At 47.1% G+C, this 19,423-nt stretch overlaps 1 protein-coding gene across 1 annotated transcript in view; it reads left to right on the forward strand.

Annotated features, from left to right (window-relative positions):
- The first annotated feature begins 427 nt into the window (after positions 1–427).
- LOC106613810 (actin-related protein 2-A) overlaps positions 428–19,423 on the forward strand; it is a 30,026-nt gene continuing 11,030 nt past the window's right edge. The window contains exons 1-6 of the mRNA XM_045714161.2: positions 428–582; positions 2,006–2,116; positions 5,950–6,165; positions 7,312–7,384; positions 11,533–11,669; positions 13,097–13,246. Coding sequence (XP_045570117.1) covers positions 535–582; positions 2,006–2,116; positions 5,950–6,165; positions 7,312–7,384; positions 11,533–11,669; positions 13,097–13,246 — 735 coding nt within the window. The 5' untranslated portion in view covers positions 428–534. The remainder of the gene's footprint in view (positions 583–2,005; positions 2,117–5,949; positions 6,166–7,311; positions 7,385–11,532; positions 11,670–13,096; positions 13,247–19,423) is intronic.

Consider the following 19,423-nt stretch of genomic DNA (forward strand, 5'->3'; position numbering starts at 1 on the left):
AGTGTTGTATTTTGAGACAGGCTTGAATGGGCAGAGGGTAGCATAATTTGTTTGATTCATTCAATAATGGTATGGGAATAATAATGCATTTTATTTTGTTTTGTGGTTTCTTACGTTAAACAACACAACATTTTCAGTTACCTTGTCTGAAGGTCAAGCCCTGCATTTTTTTTCTCAAACGTCTCATGGAATGTAGGCGTTGAACTCGACACATTGGCTGCTGCTGTAGGCTGAATGATAGAATAGCTATTAAAATGTTATGGGATGCATTTTCTCCATCGTTTTTTTTATGGTAGGCCACTCTGGTAGGTCTACATTATGATCAAATAGCCACAGGAGCCTACTTGGCCCCTGGATTTTATACTTATTTTGTTCTGTGGCATTTCTAGGAAGGAAAGAAGGATGAATGCCATCGGAAAGTATTCGAACACCCCGCCCCACCTCCGGAAGATGCCAAGACAGCCAGGGTGGTGACTTCCGTCTTGCTGAAGAAAGTTGTGCTGGGGAGGTTTGCTGGCTCCTGGGTTTTGCAAAATGGATAGCCAGGGAAGGAAAGTGGTGGTTTGTGACAATGGAACCGGGGTAAGTTTATGAGTTGAAAGCTGCATATGCCAGAGTTATATTAATGCTGTATTTTTCCAAGGCAGAATGGCAGGAGAACATTTTTCTCTGAAACAGGAAGTGGATGATGTGTTGCTAGCGCTCTAACGTTAGCTAGTTAAGTCGGTGGGTAACGCTAGGCAGGAATGTCTGTCCGTTTTTACAATTATCTACCGCTGGCTAGCTATGTTGTCATCTTCCAATACATTCAATGAAAATCAATTTCACGGTGCAAAAATGAAATCGGCATGTTAGTTGGGTCAAACGATTTAATAGGTTTGAGTTTTCGTGTTAGCTGGCTAGCTAGTCTAGTTAGGTCGGCTAACTAGCGTTAACTAACTACATTTTCACTCAATGTTGATAGGTTTTGAATGTTTTGTAAATTCACATTTGTTTCTACTTGTCCCTATGCCTCACGTTCTAAAGACAGAATTAGTTAAGCTAGTTAACGTTAACCATAACCCATGCCTGTGTGTTAATAACTAGCTGGCAATACCCGGTAGGATATCTAATATGTTTTTATGGAACGCTATAAAATAGTTGCATCTGGAAAATATCGTCAGGGCTGCGCTCCTCCTGATAACTGTTTCTAGGGATTCTGAGGTCCCTCCGTCATTTAGGACCTAGGTAGTAAAAATTGCTTACAGTAAGTACTCAGATCCTTCAAATCTGGACACACCAAAGGGGTCTCTTAGTGGTTGTTTTTGGACTGGACTTCTGACTCTCAGCAGTTTGAAGCGATGCTGGCATAGTGTGTGTGCAGCTAAAAAGTGCTCACTGTGAAGGGCTGAAGAAATTAGTCAAGCGGAAGTGAGACTAGTTTCTTAACCACAGCTATGATTCCAAGATGCACACACCGCACACATTCACTGTTAGGCTTGAGCTTGTGACCCTTACTCAAGCCTACTGAAGCGAATGTCACAAATGTTATCAGTAATTGCTTTCTGATGCCCGAAGAAGTGTGGACTATTATTTTGCCATAACTTAATCTCTCGTTACTTCTGGGTAACTGAGAGTAGTCATAATAACTAGGCTATTTTGCTTTGGGGAGTCTTTGTCTTTCACGTTTGCCTCATCTCTCCACATCCTCTGCACCCGTGCTCACTCTCTCTTCCTCCTTTTTTAATATTCAAACCAGTCCAATACAAACAATATTTATTGACATGGAAGGAACAGACCAGTGTTCCCTGGCAATATACAGTGTTAATATATATATTTCTGAATATATTATCTCTTTCTTGCTCTCTCTGTATCTTTATTTTTAATCCCCTTCCCCGCAGCAGGCCTTTTGGTAGGCCGACATTGTATATAAGAATTTGTTCTTAACTGACTTGCCTAGTAAAATATTTTAACTCAAGAAAATATATACATATCTTTCACATATCTCTCTCTGTCTCTCTCTCAGTTTGTGAAGTGTGGCTATGCAGGCTCCAACTTCCCAGAGCACATCTTCCCTGCCTTGGTGGGCAGGCCAATCATTCGCTCCACAGCCAAAGTGGGCAACATTGAGATTAAGGTAATACTACTACGCTCCCCTCTCCTGTGCAACACTCCAACGTTGGTTCAAAAGTTACCCCGACACAACAACCCTATTCCTGGACCAAGAAGCATGGACTAGGCTTAATCTAATCTGTCTGTCATACTTGCTCCCTGAGTCTAGTAACACCTATTTTAAAATGACATCCCTTCCTCTCTCTTCGTTTTACTGTCTGACTCTCTACTTTATGCTCCACCTCCATCACCTGTCATCACATGATGAAGTAGAATATTCAGAAGATGGTAAGTGGTGTGAATTCCTGGCTGGTGTGTGCAGGCCCATGCCCTCCCTGGTTGCCTGACAGGGAGAGAGAGTGATGCTGTGTTTTTTTACTACATAACTACTACATTTGGAGTGCCTTTTTTGTTGTTTTCTATGTTTAATTTGTCTCTATTGTCTCTAATTTGTGTTTTATTTGGCTAAATAGTTGGCTAATTATAACATTTTAAGTACTTCTGTGGAGAAATGAATTCCTAATGACTAGGCAGACAGAAATGTAGCGATTTTTAAGAGTCCACTCATTTCACTGTTTTGCTGTTCCTGTTTTTCATCTCAAGTTAGTTTAGCAGAAGGAACTTGAATGCTACATGGCCTGTGTCTCAAATGACATCCTATTCCATATATAGGGTAAGCATACCTATTATGCCCACGTACCCATTAAGCCCACTTCCAGCTTTGGATTCAAATATATAATAAAAAACTAGCTTTATAATAAATTTTTTCCGCTGTTTATGTTTCAGACAATTAATCTGGTTGTCATATCATCATTTTTATTCTTAGCCAATCAGATGTTTTATTATTAAGTTATTGACAGTTGTGTTCCCCTAGTGGCCAATTTCAAAGCGGAAGAAAAACTTTGGTGTTGAGTCAACCCTCAGATAACAAATTGTTCAGACATTTTTTGGTACCTCAGATAAGTGATCATACTTTCATGTAACATTAAGAAATGAATGTGCCTACATGCACATGCAGTGGTGGAAAAAGTACTAAATTGTCATACTTGAGCAAAAGTAAATGTACCATAATAGAAAATGACTCAAGTCACCTAGTAAAATACTACTTGAGTAAATAAATATACTTAAGTATCAAAAGTAAAAGTATAAATCATTTCAAGTCAGTAATGACTATAAACGTTCTACCACAACAAAACATGTTGTTTTGGGGAAGCATATTAGATTGTGAGTTGGGACATATAGATTTTGTACGTGAACTACTTCTAAGACCCATACGTTCAGCTGTTCCCAACTCACTTCACTCGCGCTAGAGGGATGCTGTCCCAGCTGGTGCTAGCTCATGTGCAGATCAAACTGCTGGTGCTAGCTCATGTGCAGATCAAACTGCTGGTGCTAGCTCATGTGCAGATCAAACTGCTGGTACTAGCTCATGTGCAGATCAAACCGCTGGTGCTAGCTCATGTGCAGATCAAACCGCTGGTGCTAGCTCATGTGCAGATCAAACCGCTGGTGCTAGCTCATGTGCAGATCAAACCGCTGGTGCTAGCTCATGTGCAGATCAAACCGCTGGTACTAGCTCATGTGCAGATCAAACCGCTGGTGTTAGCTCATGTGCAGGTCAAACTGCTGGTACTAGCTCATGTGCAGATCAAACCGCTGGTGCTAGCTCATGTGCAGGTCAAACTGCTGGTACTAGCTCATGTGCAGATCAAACTGCTGGTGCTAGCTCATGTGCAGGTCAAACCGCTAGTGCTAGCTCATGTGCAGGTCAAACCGCTGGTGCTAGCTCATGTGCAGGTCGAACCGCTGGTGCTAGCTCATGTGCAGGTCAAACCGCTGGTGCTAGCTCATGTGCAGATCAAACCGCTGCTGCTAGCTCATGTGCAGGTCAAACCGCTGGTGCTAGCTCATGTGCAGGTCAAACCGCTGGTGCTAGCTCATGTGCAGATCAAACTGCTGGTACTAGCTCATGTGCAGATCAAACCGCTGGTGCTAGCTCATGTGCAGATCAAACCGCTGGTGCTAGCTCATGTGCAGATCAAACCGCTGGTGCTAGCTCATGTGCAGGTCAAACCGCTGGTGCTAGCTCATGTGCAGGTCAAACCGCTGGTGCTAGCTCATGTGCAGGTCAAACCGCTGGTGCTAGCTCATGTGCAGGTCAAACCGCTGGTGCTAGCTCATGTGCAGGTCAAACCGCTGGTGCTAGCTCATGTGCAGGTCAAACCGCTGGTGCTAGCTCATGTGCAGGTCAAACCGCTGGAACGGCGATTTAAGGTGTTTACATGTTCTAATAATTTGAAAGATTTCTCATAAAACAGGGTGTTTTAATTAGCATATGCTTACTTTGATTTTGAAACACATGGGGATAGTGTTGATATCCCTAATAATCAATGAACATGAGCATAACTGTCTTTTGTCATCATATAAGTTGATTACAACACAAAAACGACAGTTATGCATATTGTGCATCTAACCCTGGTGCCTTTACCAAGATTAGAGTCCTCTGTACTCTCTCCAAGATGTTTGGAGTGGACAGGTAGTGATTGATGCACAGAGAGAAGAAGAAGATCAGGGTTGAGGGTTATCAGTGATAGAAGACCTACAAGTGGTGGACAAACATGCAAACAAATGAGGGACAAGAAGATCACTATTGGGTGACTACTCGTGCATTTTTGGCTGGGGTCATTGTCATATTGTGATTCTGTTTTATGGTCCCCCACCTGTACCTTTGTAATACAACAGTAGAGAGAGATTTTAAACTACAACAGTAGAGATAGATTTTAAACTGTCTTAAGATATGGTGTAGGAAGACAAGTTGTTATTATTAACAACAATAGCAGTACAGCAAATGTGAATCAGCTTTCAGATAATGAATTGAAAGTTGTGTGTGATGTTGTTTTCATGGCTGTTGATCTGCAGAACAGACAGGATGGAAGCAGCAGGTCTTCATTGAAAACACATGGCACTGCCAGATGGGGGCTCCTTCAGTGCCAAAACACACACTGTATCAACTGTTTCTCTAACCTGGTCCTAGATCTGTTTGTCCCAAACATTGACCATAGCAGTTGGCACAAGTCAAGACATTACAAACAGATCTGGGACCAGGCTACGGTTTCGACACTTATTGTGTCAAGTAGCTTCCGTAGGCACAGTTTTCTAGTCTGCACTGATGACAGTCAGGCTCAGTGTATGCCAGTGAAATAGGAAACATTGTACTGTGTGACTAACACTTGGCTAACCTATCATGTAGTGATTCCCAATGCTGGGTTTGCATGTAACTGCCTGAGCTTTGCTCAAATGAGACTGAATCTGAACTTGACATGCATGCAGATTTTCAGGCAAACCTCCCATTGACGTCAATGAATGATCCATGTAAGTTACTTGCACGTTTCTCAAGTTTAGGATTGTGCCCGTTGTGAAATTCGACAAAAGAGTGCGCTGTTCAGATAAGGAACAGGTTTTAAGAGTGAATGCATGGAAACATGCTGTATTGAAGAATGCATGCTGGGTAATTGCTGACGGATGTGACTGGTCTCTTTTGAGCGCTGCGTATGTGTATCCCATTACTGTGTCTCGTTAGGCCATCATGGAGGCAGTGTTGACATGCCCCTCTGTTACTGCTGGGTCTGGTGAAAGGTGACAGCTTAGTTGTACCAACTGTCTGATTTCTCCAGGGTCGTATTCATAAGGCCCTCCACCGATCGAACCCAAACTATCCCACGGAGAACAACACCTGAACTTGTCCAATAAGAAAAACGCTTGTTTCTGTTTACTGTTGCAAAATGCTTTGTTACGTCGTGTGCTAATGAACACGACCCAGGGGTGTCTATCTGACCTTAAACCCCTTAACGTCTATAGGACCTGATGGTGGGCGACGAGGCCAGCGAGCTGCGCTCCATGCTAGAGGTCAACTACCCCATGGAGAACGGCATCGTGAGGAACTGGGACGACATGAAGCACCTGTGGGACTACACCTTCGGGCCTGAGAAGCTCAACATCGACTCCAGGAACTGCAAGATCCTGCTCACCGAGCCGCCCATGAACCCCACCAAGAACCGAGAGAAGATCATCGAGGTGTGTATGTCGGAGGGGGGTGTGTGGAGCAAGTTGACTCCAAGTGCATAGCACCAGCTAGCTACCACTCTGACCTCATTACCGTATGAGAACTAATGTAGGAACATCTGTGTGAGGGTCAGTGGGTTCATCATTAACAGAGCTCTAAAGCTGTGTGAGGGTCAGTGGGTTCAGCATTAACAGAGCTCTAAAGCTGTGTGAGGGTCAGTGGGTTCAGCATTAACAGGACTCTAAAGCTATGAGAGGGTCAGTGGGTTCAGCATTAACAGAGCTCTAAAGCTGTGAGGGTCGGTGGGTTCATCATTAACAGAGCTCTAAAAGCTGTGAGGGTCAGTGGGTTCAGCATTAACAGAGCTCTAAAGCTGTGAGGGTCAGTGGGTTCAGCATTAACAGGGCTCTAAAGCTGTGTGAGGGTCAGTGGGTTCAGCATTAACAGAGCTCTAAAGCTGTGTGAGGGTCAGTGGGTTCATCATTGACAGGGCTCTAAAGCTGTGTGAGGGTCAGTGGGTTCATCATTAACAGAGCTCTAAAGCTGTGAGGGTCAGTGGGTTCAGCATTAACAGGGCTCTAAAGCTGTGTGAGGGTCAGTGGGTTCATCATTAATAGAGCTCTAAAGCTGTGAGGGTCAGTGGGTTCAGCATTAACAGGGCTCTAAAGCTGTGTGAGGGTCAGTGGATTCAGCATTAAGAGCTCTAAAGCTGTGTGAGGGTCGGTGGGTTCAGCATTAACAGAGCTCTAAAGCTGTGTGAGGGTCGGTGGGTTCAGCATTAACAGGGCTCTAAAGCTGTGTGAGGGTCGGTGGGTTCAGCATTAACAGGGCTCTAAAGCTGTGTGAGGGTCAGTGGATTCAGCATTAAGAGCTCTAAAGCTGTGAGGGTCAGTGGGTTCAGCATTAACAGGGCTCTAAAGCTGTGTGAGGGTCGGTGGGTTCAGCATTAACCGGGCTCTAAAGCTGTGTGAGGGTCGGTGGGTTCAGCATTAACAGGGCTCTAAAGCTGTGTGAGGGTCAGTGGATTCAGCATTAAGAGCTCTAAAGCTGTGAGGGTCAGTGGGTTCAGCATTAACAGGGCTCTAAAGCTGTGTGAGGGTCGGTGGGTTCAGCATTAACAGAGCTCTGTTTTAAAGTTGTCTCTCTGTCTCTGGTAGGTGATGTTTGAGACGTATCAGTTCTCAGGGGTCTACATTGCTATCCAGGCTGTGCTGACGCTCTACGCCCAAGGTACTAGACTAGAGGAACACACAGCCTCTTCAACTCTCTCTGGTTGACTTTAGGCCCCAACTCAACACAGCTTACTCCCTCCCATTCAGGGGGTTTGTGTTAATTATGTTATTGTGTGTGTGTGTGTGTGTGTGTGTGTGTGTGTGTGTGTGTGTGTGTGTGTGTGTGTGTGTGTGTGTGTGTGTGTGTGTGTGTGTGTGTGTGTGTGTGTGTGTGTGCTGACCTCTGTGTGTGTGTGTCTGACCTCTGTGTGTGTGTGTCTGACCTCTGTGTGTGTGTGTCTGACCTCTGTGTGTGTGTGTGTGTCTGACCTCTGTGTGTGTGTGTGTGTGTCTGACCTCTGTGTGTGTGTGTGTGTCTGACCTCTGTGTGTGTGTGTGTGTGTGTGTGTGTGTGTGTGTGTGTCTGACCTCTGTGTGTGTGTGTGTGTCTGACCTCTGTGTGTGTGTGTGTGTCTGACCTCTGTGTGTGTGTGTGTGTCTGACCTGTGTGTGTGTGTCTGACCTCTGTGTGTGTGTCTGACCTCTGTGTGTGTGTCTGACCTCTGTGTGTGTGTGTGTGTGTGTGTGTGTCTGACCTCTGTGTGTGTGTGTGTCTGACCTCTGTGTGTGTGTGTGTGTGTCTGACCTCTGTGTGTGTGTGTCTGACCTCTGTGTGTGTGTGTCTGACCTCTGTGTGTGTGTGTGTGTGTGTCTGACCTCTGTGTGTGTGTGTGTGTGTCTGACCTCTGTGTGTGTGTGTGTGTGTGTGTGTGTCTGACCTCTGTGTGTGTGTGTGTCTGACCTCTGTGTGTGTGTGTGTCTGACCTCTGTGTGTGTGTGTGTCTGACCTCTGTGTGTGTGTGTGTCTGACCTCTGTGTGTGTGTGTGTCTGACCTCTGTGTGTGTCTGTCTGACCTCTGTGTGTGTCTGTCTGACCTGTGTGTGTGTGTCTGACCTGTGTGTGTGTGTGTCTGACCTCTGTGTGTGTGTGTGTCTGACCTCTGTGTGTGTGTGTGTCTGACCTCTGTGTGTGTGTGTGTCTGACCTCTGTGTGTGTGTGTGTCTGACCTCTGTGTGTGTGTGTGTGTGTGTGTGTGTCTGACCTCTGTGTGTGTGTGTGTGTGTCTGACCTCTGTGTGTGTGTGTGTGTGTGTGTGTGTCTGACCTCTGTGTGTGTGTGTGTCTGACCTCTGTGTGTGTGTGTGTCTGACCTCTGTGTGTGTGTGTGTCTGACCTCTGTGTGTGTGTGTGTCTGACCTCTGTGTGTGTGTGTGTCTGACCTCTGTGTGTGTGTGTGTCTGACCTCTGTGTGTGTCTGTCTGACCTCTGTGTGTGTCTGTCTGACCTGTGTGTGTGTGTCTGACCTGTGTGTGTGTGTGTCTGACCTCTGTGTGTGTGTGTGTCTGACCTCTGTGTGTGTGTGTGTCTGACCTCTGTGTGTGTGTGTGTCTGACCTCTGTGTGTGTGTGTGTCTGACCTCTGTGTGTGTGTGTGTGTGTGTGTGTGTCTGACCTCTGTGTGTGTGTGTGTGTGTCTGACCTCTGTGTGTGTGTCTGACCTCTGTGTGTGTGTCTGACCTCTGTGTGTGTGTGTGTGTCTGACCTCTGTGTGTGTGTGTGTGTCTGACCTCTGTGTGTGTGTGTGTGTCTGACCTCTGTGTGTGTGTCTGACCTCTGTGTGTGTGTGTGTCTGACCTCTGTGTGTGTGTGTGTCTGACCTCTGTGTGTGTGTGTCTGACCTGTGTGTGTGTGTGTGTGTGTGTGTGTGTGTGTGTGTGTGTGTCTGACCTCTGTGTGTGTGTCTGACCTCTGTGTGTGTGTGTGTCTGACCTCTGTGTGTGTGTGTGTCTGACCTCTGTGTGTGTGTGTGTGTGTCTGACCTGTGTGTGTGTGTGTGTGTCTGACCTCTGTGTGTGTGTGTGTGTGTCTGACCTCTGTGTGTGTGTGTGTGTGTCTGACCTCTGTGTGTGTGTGTGTGTGTGTCTGACCTCTGTGTGTGTGTGTTTGTGTCTGACCTCTGTGTGTGTGTCTGACCTCTGTGTGTGTGTCTGACCTCTGTGTGTGTGTGTGTGTGTGTGTGTGTGTGTGTGTCTGACCTCTGTGTGTGTGTGTGTGTGTGTGTGTGTGTGTCTGACCTCTGTGTGTGTGTGTCTGACCTCTGTGTGTGTGTGTGTGTCTGACCTCTGTGTGTGTGTGTGTGTCTGACCTCTGTGTGTGTGTGTGTGTCTGACCTCTGTGTGTGTGTGTGTGTCTGACCTCTGTGTGTGGTGTGTGTGTGTGTCTGACCTCTGTGTGTGTGTGTGTGTGTGTCTGACCTCTGTGTGTGTGTGTGTGTGTCTGACCTCTGTGTGTGTGTGTGTCTGACCTCTGTGTGTGTGTGTGTGTGTCTGACCTCTGTGTGTGTGTGTGTGTGTGTCTGACCTCTGTGTGTGTGTGTGTGTGTCTGACCTCTGTGTGTGTGTGTGTCTGACCTCTGTGTGTGTGTGTGTCTGACCTCTGTGTGTGTGTGTGTCTGACCTCTGTGTGTGTGTGTGTGTCTGACCTCTGTGTGTGTGTGTGTGTGTGTGTGTGTGTGTCTGACCTCTGTGTGTGTGTCTGACCTCTGTGTGTTTGTGTGTCTGACCTCTGTGTGTTTGTGTGTCTGACCTCTGTGTGTTTGTGTGTCTGACCTCTGTGCGTGTGTGTGTCTGACCTCTCTGTGTGTGTGTGTGTCTGACCTCTCTGTGTGTGTGTGTCTGACCTCTCTGTGTGTGTGTGTGTCTGACCTCTCTGTGTGTGTGTGTGTCTGACCTCTCTGTGTGTGTGTGTGTCTGACCTCTGTGTGTGTGTGTGTGTGTGTCTGACCTCTGTGTGTGTGTGTGTGTGTGTGTGTGTGTCTGACCTCTGTGTGTGTGTGTGTCTGACCTCTGTGTGTGTGTGTGTGTGTGTGTGTGTCTGACCTCTGTGTGTCTGTGTGTGTGTGTGTGTCTGACCTCTGTGTGTGTGTGTGTGTGTCTGACCTGTGTGTGTGTGTGTCTGACCTGTGTGTGTGTGTGTCTGACCTGTGTGTGTGTGTGTGTGTGTGTGTGTGTCTGACCTGTGTGTGTGTGTGTCTGACCTGTGTGTGTGTGTGTCTGACCTGTGTGTGTGTCTGACCTCTGTGTGTGTGTGTGTGTGTGTGTGTGTGTGTGTGTGTGTGTGTGTGTGTGTGTGTCTGACCTCTGTCTGTGTGTGTGTGTGTCTGACCTCTGTGTGTCTGACCTCTGTGTGTGTGTGTGTCTGACGTGTGTGTGTGTGTGTGTGTGTGTGTGTCTGACCTCTGTGTGTGTGTGTGTCTGACCTCTGTGTGTGTGTGTGTCTGACCTCTGTGTGTGTGTGTGTCTGACCTCTGTGTGTGTGTGTGTCTGACCTCTGTGTGTGTGTGTGTCTGACCTCTGTGTGTGTGTGTGTCTGACCTCTGTGTGTGTGTGTGTCTGACCTCTGTGTGTGTGTGTGTGTCTGACCTGTGTGTGTGTGTCTGACCTGTGTGTGTGTGTGTGTGTGTGTCTGACCTGTGTGTGTGTGTGTGTCTGACCTGTGTGTGTGTGTGTCTGACCTGTGTGTGTGTGTGTGTCTGACCTCTGTGTGTGTGTGTCTGACCTGTGTGCGTGTGTGTGTCTGACCTCTGTGCGTGTGTGTGTGTGTGTGTCTGACCTGTGTGTGTGTGTGTGTCTGACCTGTGTGTGTGTGTGTGTCTGACCTGTGTGTGTGTGTGTGTGTGTGTGTCTGACCTGTGTGTGTGTGTGTGTGTGTGTGTCTGACCTGTGTGTGTGTGTGTGTCTGACCTGTGTGTGTGTGTGTGTCTGACCTGTGTGTGTGTGTGTGTCTGACCTCTGTGTGTGTGTGTCTGACCTGTGTGTGTGTGTGTGTCTGACCTGTGTGTGTGTGTGTCTGACCTGTGTGTGTGTGTGTCTGACCTGTGTGTGTGTGTGTCTGTGTCTGACCTGTGTGTGTGTGTGTGTGTGTGTGTGTGTGTGTCTGACCTCTGTGTGTGTGTGTGTCTGACCTCTGTGTGTGTGTGTCTGACCTCTGTGTGTGTGTGTGTGTGTGTGTCTGACCTCTGTGTGTGTGTGTGTCTGTGTCTGACCTCTGTGTGTGTGTGTGTCTGTGTCTGACCTCTGTGTGTGTGTGTGTGTGTGTCTGACCTCAGGCCTGCTGACAGGTGTTGTGGTGGACTCTGGGGACGGTGTGACACACATCTGTCCGGTGTACGAGGGCTTCAGCTTGCCCCATCTGACACGACGCCTGGACATCGCTGGGAGGGACATAACCCGCTACCTCATTAAGGTACCTCTGACCCCTGGATCTCATACACATTGATTGCCCCCTCATTCACTGTTTTGGTGACATGGAGTACAACTATGGATAGAAGAGAATGAAACGCGGCAGGTTAGGAGAATGAAACGCGGCAGGTTAGGAGAATGAAACGCGGCAGGTTAGGAGAATGAAACACGGCAGGTTAGGAGAATTGGGTTATGTTTGTCCCCGATGCAACTGGACCATGCAGCTTGGTCTGTAGTTGTACTCTATCCAGCTACGGTCCTCATTCACTGTGTTCCAGTTCTCTGTCCTGTGAAAAAGGACCGTTGGACTAGTAACCAGCAGGAAGCCTAGTGGTTAGAGCGTTGGACTAGTAACCAGCGGGTAGCCTAGTGGTTAGAGCGTTGGGCCAGTAACCAGCAGGTAGCCTAGTGGTTAGAGCGTTGGACCAGTAACCAGCAGGTAGCCTAGTGGTTAGAGCGTTGGGCCAGTAACCAGCAGGTAGCCTAGTGGATTAGAGCGTTGGGCCAGTAACCAGCAGGTAGCCTAGTGGATTAGAGTTGGACCAGTAACCAGCAGGTAGCCTAGTGGTTAGCGTTGGGCCAGTAACCAGCAGGTAGCCTAGTGGTTAGAGCGTTGGACCAGTAACCAGCAGGTAGCCTAGTGGTTAGAGAGTTGGGCCAGTAACCAGCAGGTAGCCTAGTGGTTAGAGAGTTGGACCAGTAACCAGCAGGTAGCCTAGTGGTTTAGAGCGTTGGGCCAGTAACCAGCAGGTAGCCTAGTGGTTAGAGCGTTGGGCCAGTAACCAGCAGGTAGCCTAGTGGTTAGAGTGTTGGGCCAGTAACCAGCAGGTAGCCTAGTGGTTTAGAGCGTTGGGCCAGTAACCAGCAGGTAGCCTAGTGGTTAGAGCGTTGGACCAGTAACCAGCAGGTAGCCTAGTGGTTAGAGAGTTGGGCCAGTAACCAGCAGGTAGCCTAGTGGTTAGAGCGTTGGACCAGTAACCAGCAGGTAGCCTAGTGGATTAGAGTGTTGGACCAGTAACCAGCAGGTAGCCTAGTGGATTAGAGTGTTGGACCAGTAACCAGCAGGTAGCCTAGTGGTTAGCGTTGGGCCAGTCACCAGCAGGTAGCCTAGTGGTTAGAGCGTTGTGCCAGTAACCAGCAGGTAGCCTAGTGGTTAGAGCGTTGGGCCAGTAACCGAAAGGTTGCTGGATAGAATCCCCGAGCTAACAGGGTAAAAATCTGTAATTCTGTCCCTGAACAAGGCAGTTAACCCACTGTTCCCCGGGTGCCAAAGACGTGGATGTTGATTAAGGCAGCCCACCGCACCTCTCTGATTCAGAGGGGTTGGGTTAAATGTGGAACACACATTTCAGTTGAAGGCATTCAGTTGTACAACTGACTAGGTTTCCCTAATAAGCACGGTGGAAACACCTCTCTACTTCTCATCTCCAGCTGTTGTTGCTGAGGGGCTATGCGTTCAACCACTCTGCAGACTTTGAGACGGTGCGTATGATGAAGGAGAAGCTGTGCTACGTGGGTTACAACATCGAACAGGAGCAGAAACTGGCTCTGGAGACCACCGTGCTGGTCGAATCCTACCAGGTCAGTACCACTGTCCTACCAGGTCTGTCCTACCAGGTCAGTCCTACCAGGTCAGTAGCACTGTCCTACCAGGTCAGTCCTACCAGATCAGTACCACTGTCCTACCAGGTCAGTCCTACCAGATCAGTACCACTGTCCTACCAGGTCAGTCCTACCAGATCAGTACCACTGTCCTACCAGATCAGTCCTACCAGATCAGTACCACTGTCCTACCAGGTCAGTAACTAACCTCTGCTGGTTGAGTCCTGCACGGTCAGTGTAAATAAACCCCTAGTGACCAATTCACAACTTTTGGACCACATTTTTGGACCGTAAATAACAGTCGAGTATGAATAGCGTTTAGCAGCTTTTTTCGTTGTCTGGAGCTTCAGTCTAAAATAACATATTTATGGTGCATAGAACCCCCCAATGACCCCCAAAGGAAGTCTTTTATCCCCTCAAAAGTAGCACAAAAGGAGAGAATATACCACCACAAGACTCTGAGCAGCTGATGAGTAACAGAATATACCACCACACGACTCTGAGTAGCTGATGAGTAACAGAATATACCACCACACGACTCTGAGTAGCTGATGAGTAACAGAATATACCACCACACGACTCTGAGCAGCTGATGAGTAACAGAATATACCACCACACGACTCTGAGTAGCTGATGAGTAACAGAATATACCACCACACGACTCTGAGTAGCTGATGAGTAACAGAATATACCACCACACGACTCTGAGCAGCTGATGAGTAACAGAATATACCACCACACGACTCTGAGCAGCTGATGAGTAACAGAATATACCACCACACGACTCTGAGCAGCTGATGAGTAACAGAATATACCACCACACCACACGACTCTGAGCAGCTGATGAGTAACAGAATATACCACCACGCGACTGAGTAGCTGATGAGTAACAGAATATACCACCACACCACACGACTCTGAGTAGCTGATGAGTAACAGAATATACCACCACACGACTCTGAGCAGCTGATGAGTAACAGAATATACCACCACACGACTCTGAGCAGCTGAAGAGTAACAGAATATACCACCACACCACACGACTCTGAGCAGCTGATGAGTAACAGAATATACCACCACACCACACGACTCTGAGCAGCTGATGAGTAACAGAATATACCACCACAAGACTCTGAGCAACTGATGAGTAACAGAATATACCACCACACGACTCTGAGTAGCTGATGAGTAACAGAATATACCACCACACGACTCTGAGCAGCTGATGAGTAACAGAATATACCACCACACGACTCTGAGCAGCTGATGAGTAACAGAATATACCACCACACGACTCTGAGCAGCTGATGAGTAACAGAATATACCACCACACCACACGACTCTGAGCAGCTGATGAGTAACAGAATATACCACCACGCGACTGAGTAGCTGATGAGTAACAGAATATACCACCACACCACACGACTCTGAGTAGCTGATGAGTAACAGAATATACCACCACACGACTCTGAGCAGCTGATGAGTAACAGAATATACCACCACACGACTCTGAGCAGCTGAAGAGTAACAGAATATACCACCACACCACACGACTCTGAGCAGCTGATGAGTAACAGAATATACCACCACACCACACGACTCTGAGCAGCTGATGAGTAACAGAATATACCACCACAAGACTCTGAGCAGCTGATGAGTAACAGAATATACCACCACACGACTCTGAGTAGCTGATGAGTAACAGAATATACCACCACACGACTCTGAGCAGCTGATGAGTAACAGAATATACCACCACACGACTCTGAGCAGCTGATGAGTAACAGAATATACCACCACACCACTCAGAGCAGCTGATGAGTAACAGAATATACCACCACACGACTCTGAGTAGCTTATGAGTAACAGAATATACCACCACACCACACGACTCTGAGCAGCTGATGAGTAACAGAATATACCATCACACGACTCTGAGCAGCTGATGAGTAACAGAATATACCACCACACGACTCTGAGCAGCTGATGAGTAACAGAATATACCACCACACCACTCTGAGCAGCTGATGAGTAACAGAATATACCACCACACCACACGACTCTGAGCAGCTGAAGAGTAACAGAATATACCACCACACCACACGACTCTGAGCAGCTGATGAGTAACAGAATATACCACCACACGACTCTGAGCAGCTGATGAGTAACAGAATATACCACCACACCACACGACTCTGAGCAGCTGATGAGTAACAGAATATACCACCACACCACACGACTCTGAGCAGCTGATGAGTAACAGAATATACCACCACACGACTCTGAGCAGCTGATGATTAACAGAATATACCACCACACGACTCTGAGCAGCTGATGAGTAACAGAATATACCACCACACCACACGACTCTGAGCAGCTGATGAGTAACCAAATATACCACCACACCACACGACTCTGAGCAGCTGATGAGTAACAGAATATACCACCACACGACTCTGAGCAGCTTATGAGTAACAGAATATACCACCACACGACTCTGAGCAGCTGATGAGTAACAGAATATACCACCACACGACTCTGAGCAGCTGATGAGTAACAGAATATACCACCACACCACTCAGAGCAGCTGATGAGTAACAGAATATACCACCACACCACTCAGAGCAGCTGATGAGTAACAGAATATACCACCACACGACTCTGAGTAGCTGATGAGTAACAGAATATACCACCACACGACTCTGAGCAGCTGAAGAGTAACAGAATATACCACCACACCACACGACTCTGAGCAGCTGATGAGTAACAGAATATACCACCACACGACTCTGAGCAGCTGATGAGTAACAGAATATACCACCACACCACACGACTCTGAGCAGCTGATGAGTAACAGAATATACCACCACACCACACGACTCTGAGCAGCTGATGAGTAACAGAATATACCACCACACGACTCTGAGCAGCTGATGAGTAACAGAATATACCACCACACGACTCTGAGCAGCTGATGAGTAACAGAATATACCACCACACCACACGACTCTGAGCAGCTGATGAGTAACAGAATATACCACCACAAGACTCTGAGCAGCTGATGAGTAACAGAATATACCACCACACGACTCTGAGTAGCTGATGAGTAACAGAATATACCACCACACGACTCTGAGCAGCTGATGAGTAACAGAATATACCACCACACGACTCTGAGCAGCTGATGAGTAACAGAATATACCACCACACCACTCAGAGCAGCTGATGAGTAACAGAATATACCACCACACGACTCTGAGTAGCTTATGAGTAACAGAATATACCACCACACCACACGACTCTGAGCAGCTGATGAGTAACAGAATATACCATCACACGACTCTGAGCAGCTGATGAGTAACAGAATATACCACCACACGACTCTGAGCAGCTGATGAGTAACAGAATATACCACCACACCACTCTGAGCAGCTGATGAGTAACAGAATATACCACCACACCACACGACTCTGAGCAGCTGAAGAGTAACAGAATATACCACCACACCACACGACTCTGAGCAGCTGATGAGTAACAGAATATACCACCACACGACTCTGAGCAGCTGATGAGTAACAGAATATACCACCACACCACACGACTCTGAGCAGCTGATGAGTAACAGAATATACCACCACACCACACGACTCTGAGCAGCTGATGAGTAACAGAATATACCACCACACGACTCTGAGCAGCTGATGATTAACAGAATATACCACCACACGACTCTGAGCAGCTGATGAGTAACAGAATATACCACCACACCACACGACTCTGAGCAGCTGATAAGTAACCAAATATACCACCACACCACACGACTCTGAGCAGCTGATGAGTAACAGAATATACCACCACACGACTCTGAGTAGCTGATGAGTAACAGAATATACCACCACACGACTCTGAGCAGCTGAAGAGTAACAGAATATACCACCACACCACACGACTCTGAGCAGCTGATGAGTAACAGAATATACCACCACACGACTCTGAGCAGCTGATGAGTAACAGAATATACCACCACACCACACGACTCTGAGCAGCTGATGAGTAACAGAATATACCACCACACCACACGACTCTGAGCAGCTGATGAGTAACAGAATATACCACCACACGACTCTGAGCAGCTGATGAGTAACAGAATATACCACCACACGACTCTGAGCAGCTTATGAGTAACAGAATATACCACCACACCACACGACTCTGAGCAGCTGATGAGTAACAGAATATACCACCACACCACACGACTCTGAGCAGCTGATGAGTAACAGAATATACCACCACACCACTCAGAGCAGCTGATGAGTAACAGAATATACCACCACACCACTCAGAGCAGCTGATGAGTAACAGAATATACCACCACACGACTCTGAGTAGCTGATAAGTAACAGAATATACCACCACACGACTCTGAGCAGCTGATGAGTAACAGAATATATCACCACACGACTCTGAGCAGCTGAAGAGTAACAGAATATACCACCACACCACACGACTCTGAGCAGCTGATGAGTAACAGAATATACCACCACACGACTCTGAGCAGCTGATGAGTAACAGAATATACCACCACACGACTCTGAGTAGCTTATGAGTAACAGAATATACCACCACACGACTCTGAGCAGCTGATGAGTAACAGAATATACCACCACACCACTCTGAGCAGCTGATGAGTAACAGAATATACCACCACACCACACGACTCTGAGCAGCTTATGAGTAAGAGAATATACCACCACACCACACGACTCTGAGCAGCTGATGAGTAACAGAATATACCACCACACGACTCTGAGCAGCTGATGAGTAACAGAATATACCACCACACCACTCTGAGCAGCTGATGAGTAACAGAATATACCACCACACCACACGACTCTGAGCAGCTGATGAGTAAGAGAATATACCACCACACCACACGACTCTGAGCAGCTGATGAGTAACAGAATATACCACCACACGACTCTGAGCAGCTTATGAGTAACAGAATATACCACCACACGACTCTGAGCAGCTGATGAGTAACAGAATATACCACCACACGACTCTGAGCAGCTGATGAGTAACAGAATATACCACCACACCACTCAGAGCAGCTGATGAGTAACAGAATATACCACCACACGACTCTGAGTAGCTTATGAGTAACAGAATATACCACCACACGACTGAGCAGCTGATGAGTAACAGAATATACCACCACACCACTCTGAGCAGCTGATGAGTAACAGAATATACCACCACACCACTCTGAGCAGCTGATGAGTAACAGAATATACCACCACACCACACGACTCTGAGCAGCTGATGAGTAAGAGAATATACCACCACACCACACGACTCTGAGCAGCTGATGAGTAACAGAATATACCACCACACGACTCTGAGCAGCTGATGAGTAACAGAATATACCACCACACCACTCAGAGCAGCTGATGAGTAACAGAATATACCACCACACCACACGACTCTGAGCAGCTGATGAGTAAGAGAATATACCACCACACCACACGACTCTGAGCAGCTGATGAGTAACAGAATATACCACCACACGACTCTGAGCAGCTTATGAGTAACAGAATATACCACCACACGACTCTGAGCAGCTGATGAGTAACAGAATATACCACCACACGACTCTGAGCAGCTGATGAGTAACAGAATATACCACCACACCACTCAGAGCAGCTGATGAGTAACAGAATATACCACCACACGACTCTGAGTAGCTTATGAGTAACAGAATATACCACCACACGACTCTGAGCAGCTGATGAGTAACAGAATATACCACCACACCACTCTGAGCAGCTGATGAGTAACAGAATATACCACCACACCACTCTGAGCAGCTGATGAGTAACAGAATATACCACCACACCACACGACTCTGAGCAGCTGATGAGTAAGAGAATATACCACCACACCACACGACTCTGAGTAGCTGATGAGTAACAGAATATACCACCACACGACTCTGAGTAGCTGATGAGTAACAGAATATACCACCACACCACACGACTCTGAGCAGCTGATGAGTAACAGAATATACCACCACACGACTCTGAGTAGCTGATGAGTAACAGAATATACCACCACACGACTCTGAGTAGCTGATGAGTAACAGAATATACCACCACA

Source organism: Salmo salar, chromosome 01 (assembly GCF_965601325.2).
Source record: "Salmo salar chromosome 01, fSalSal1, whole genome shotgun sequence".
Classification (NCBI taxonomy): Eukaryota; Metazoa; Chordata; class Actinopteri; order Salmoniformes; family Salmonidae; genus Salmo; species Salmo salar.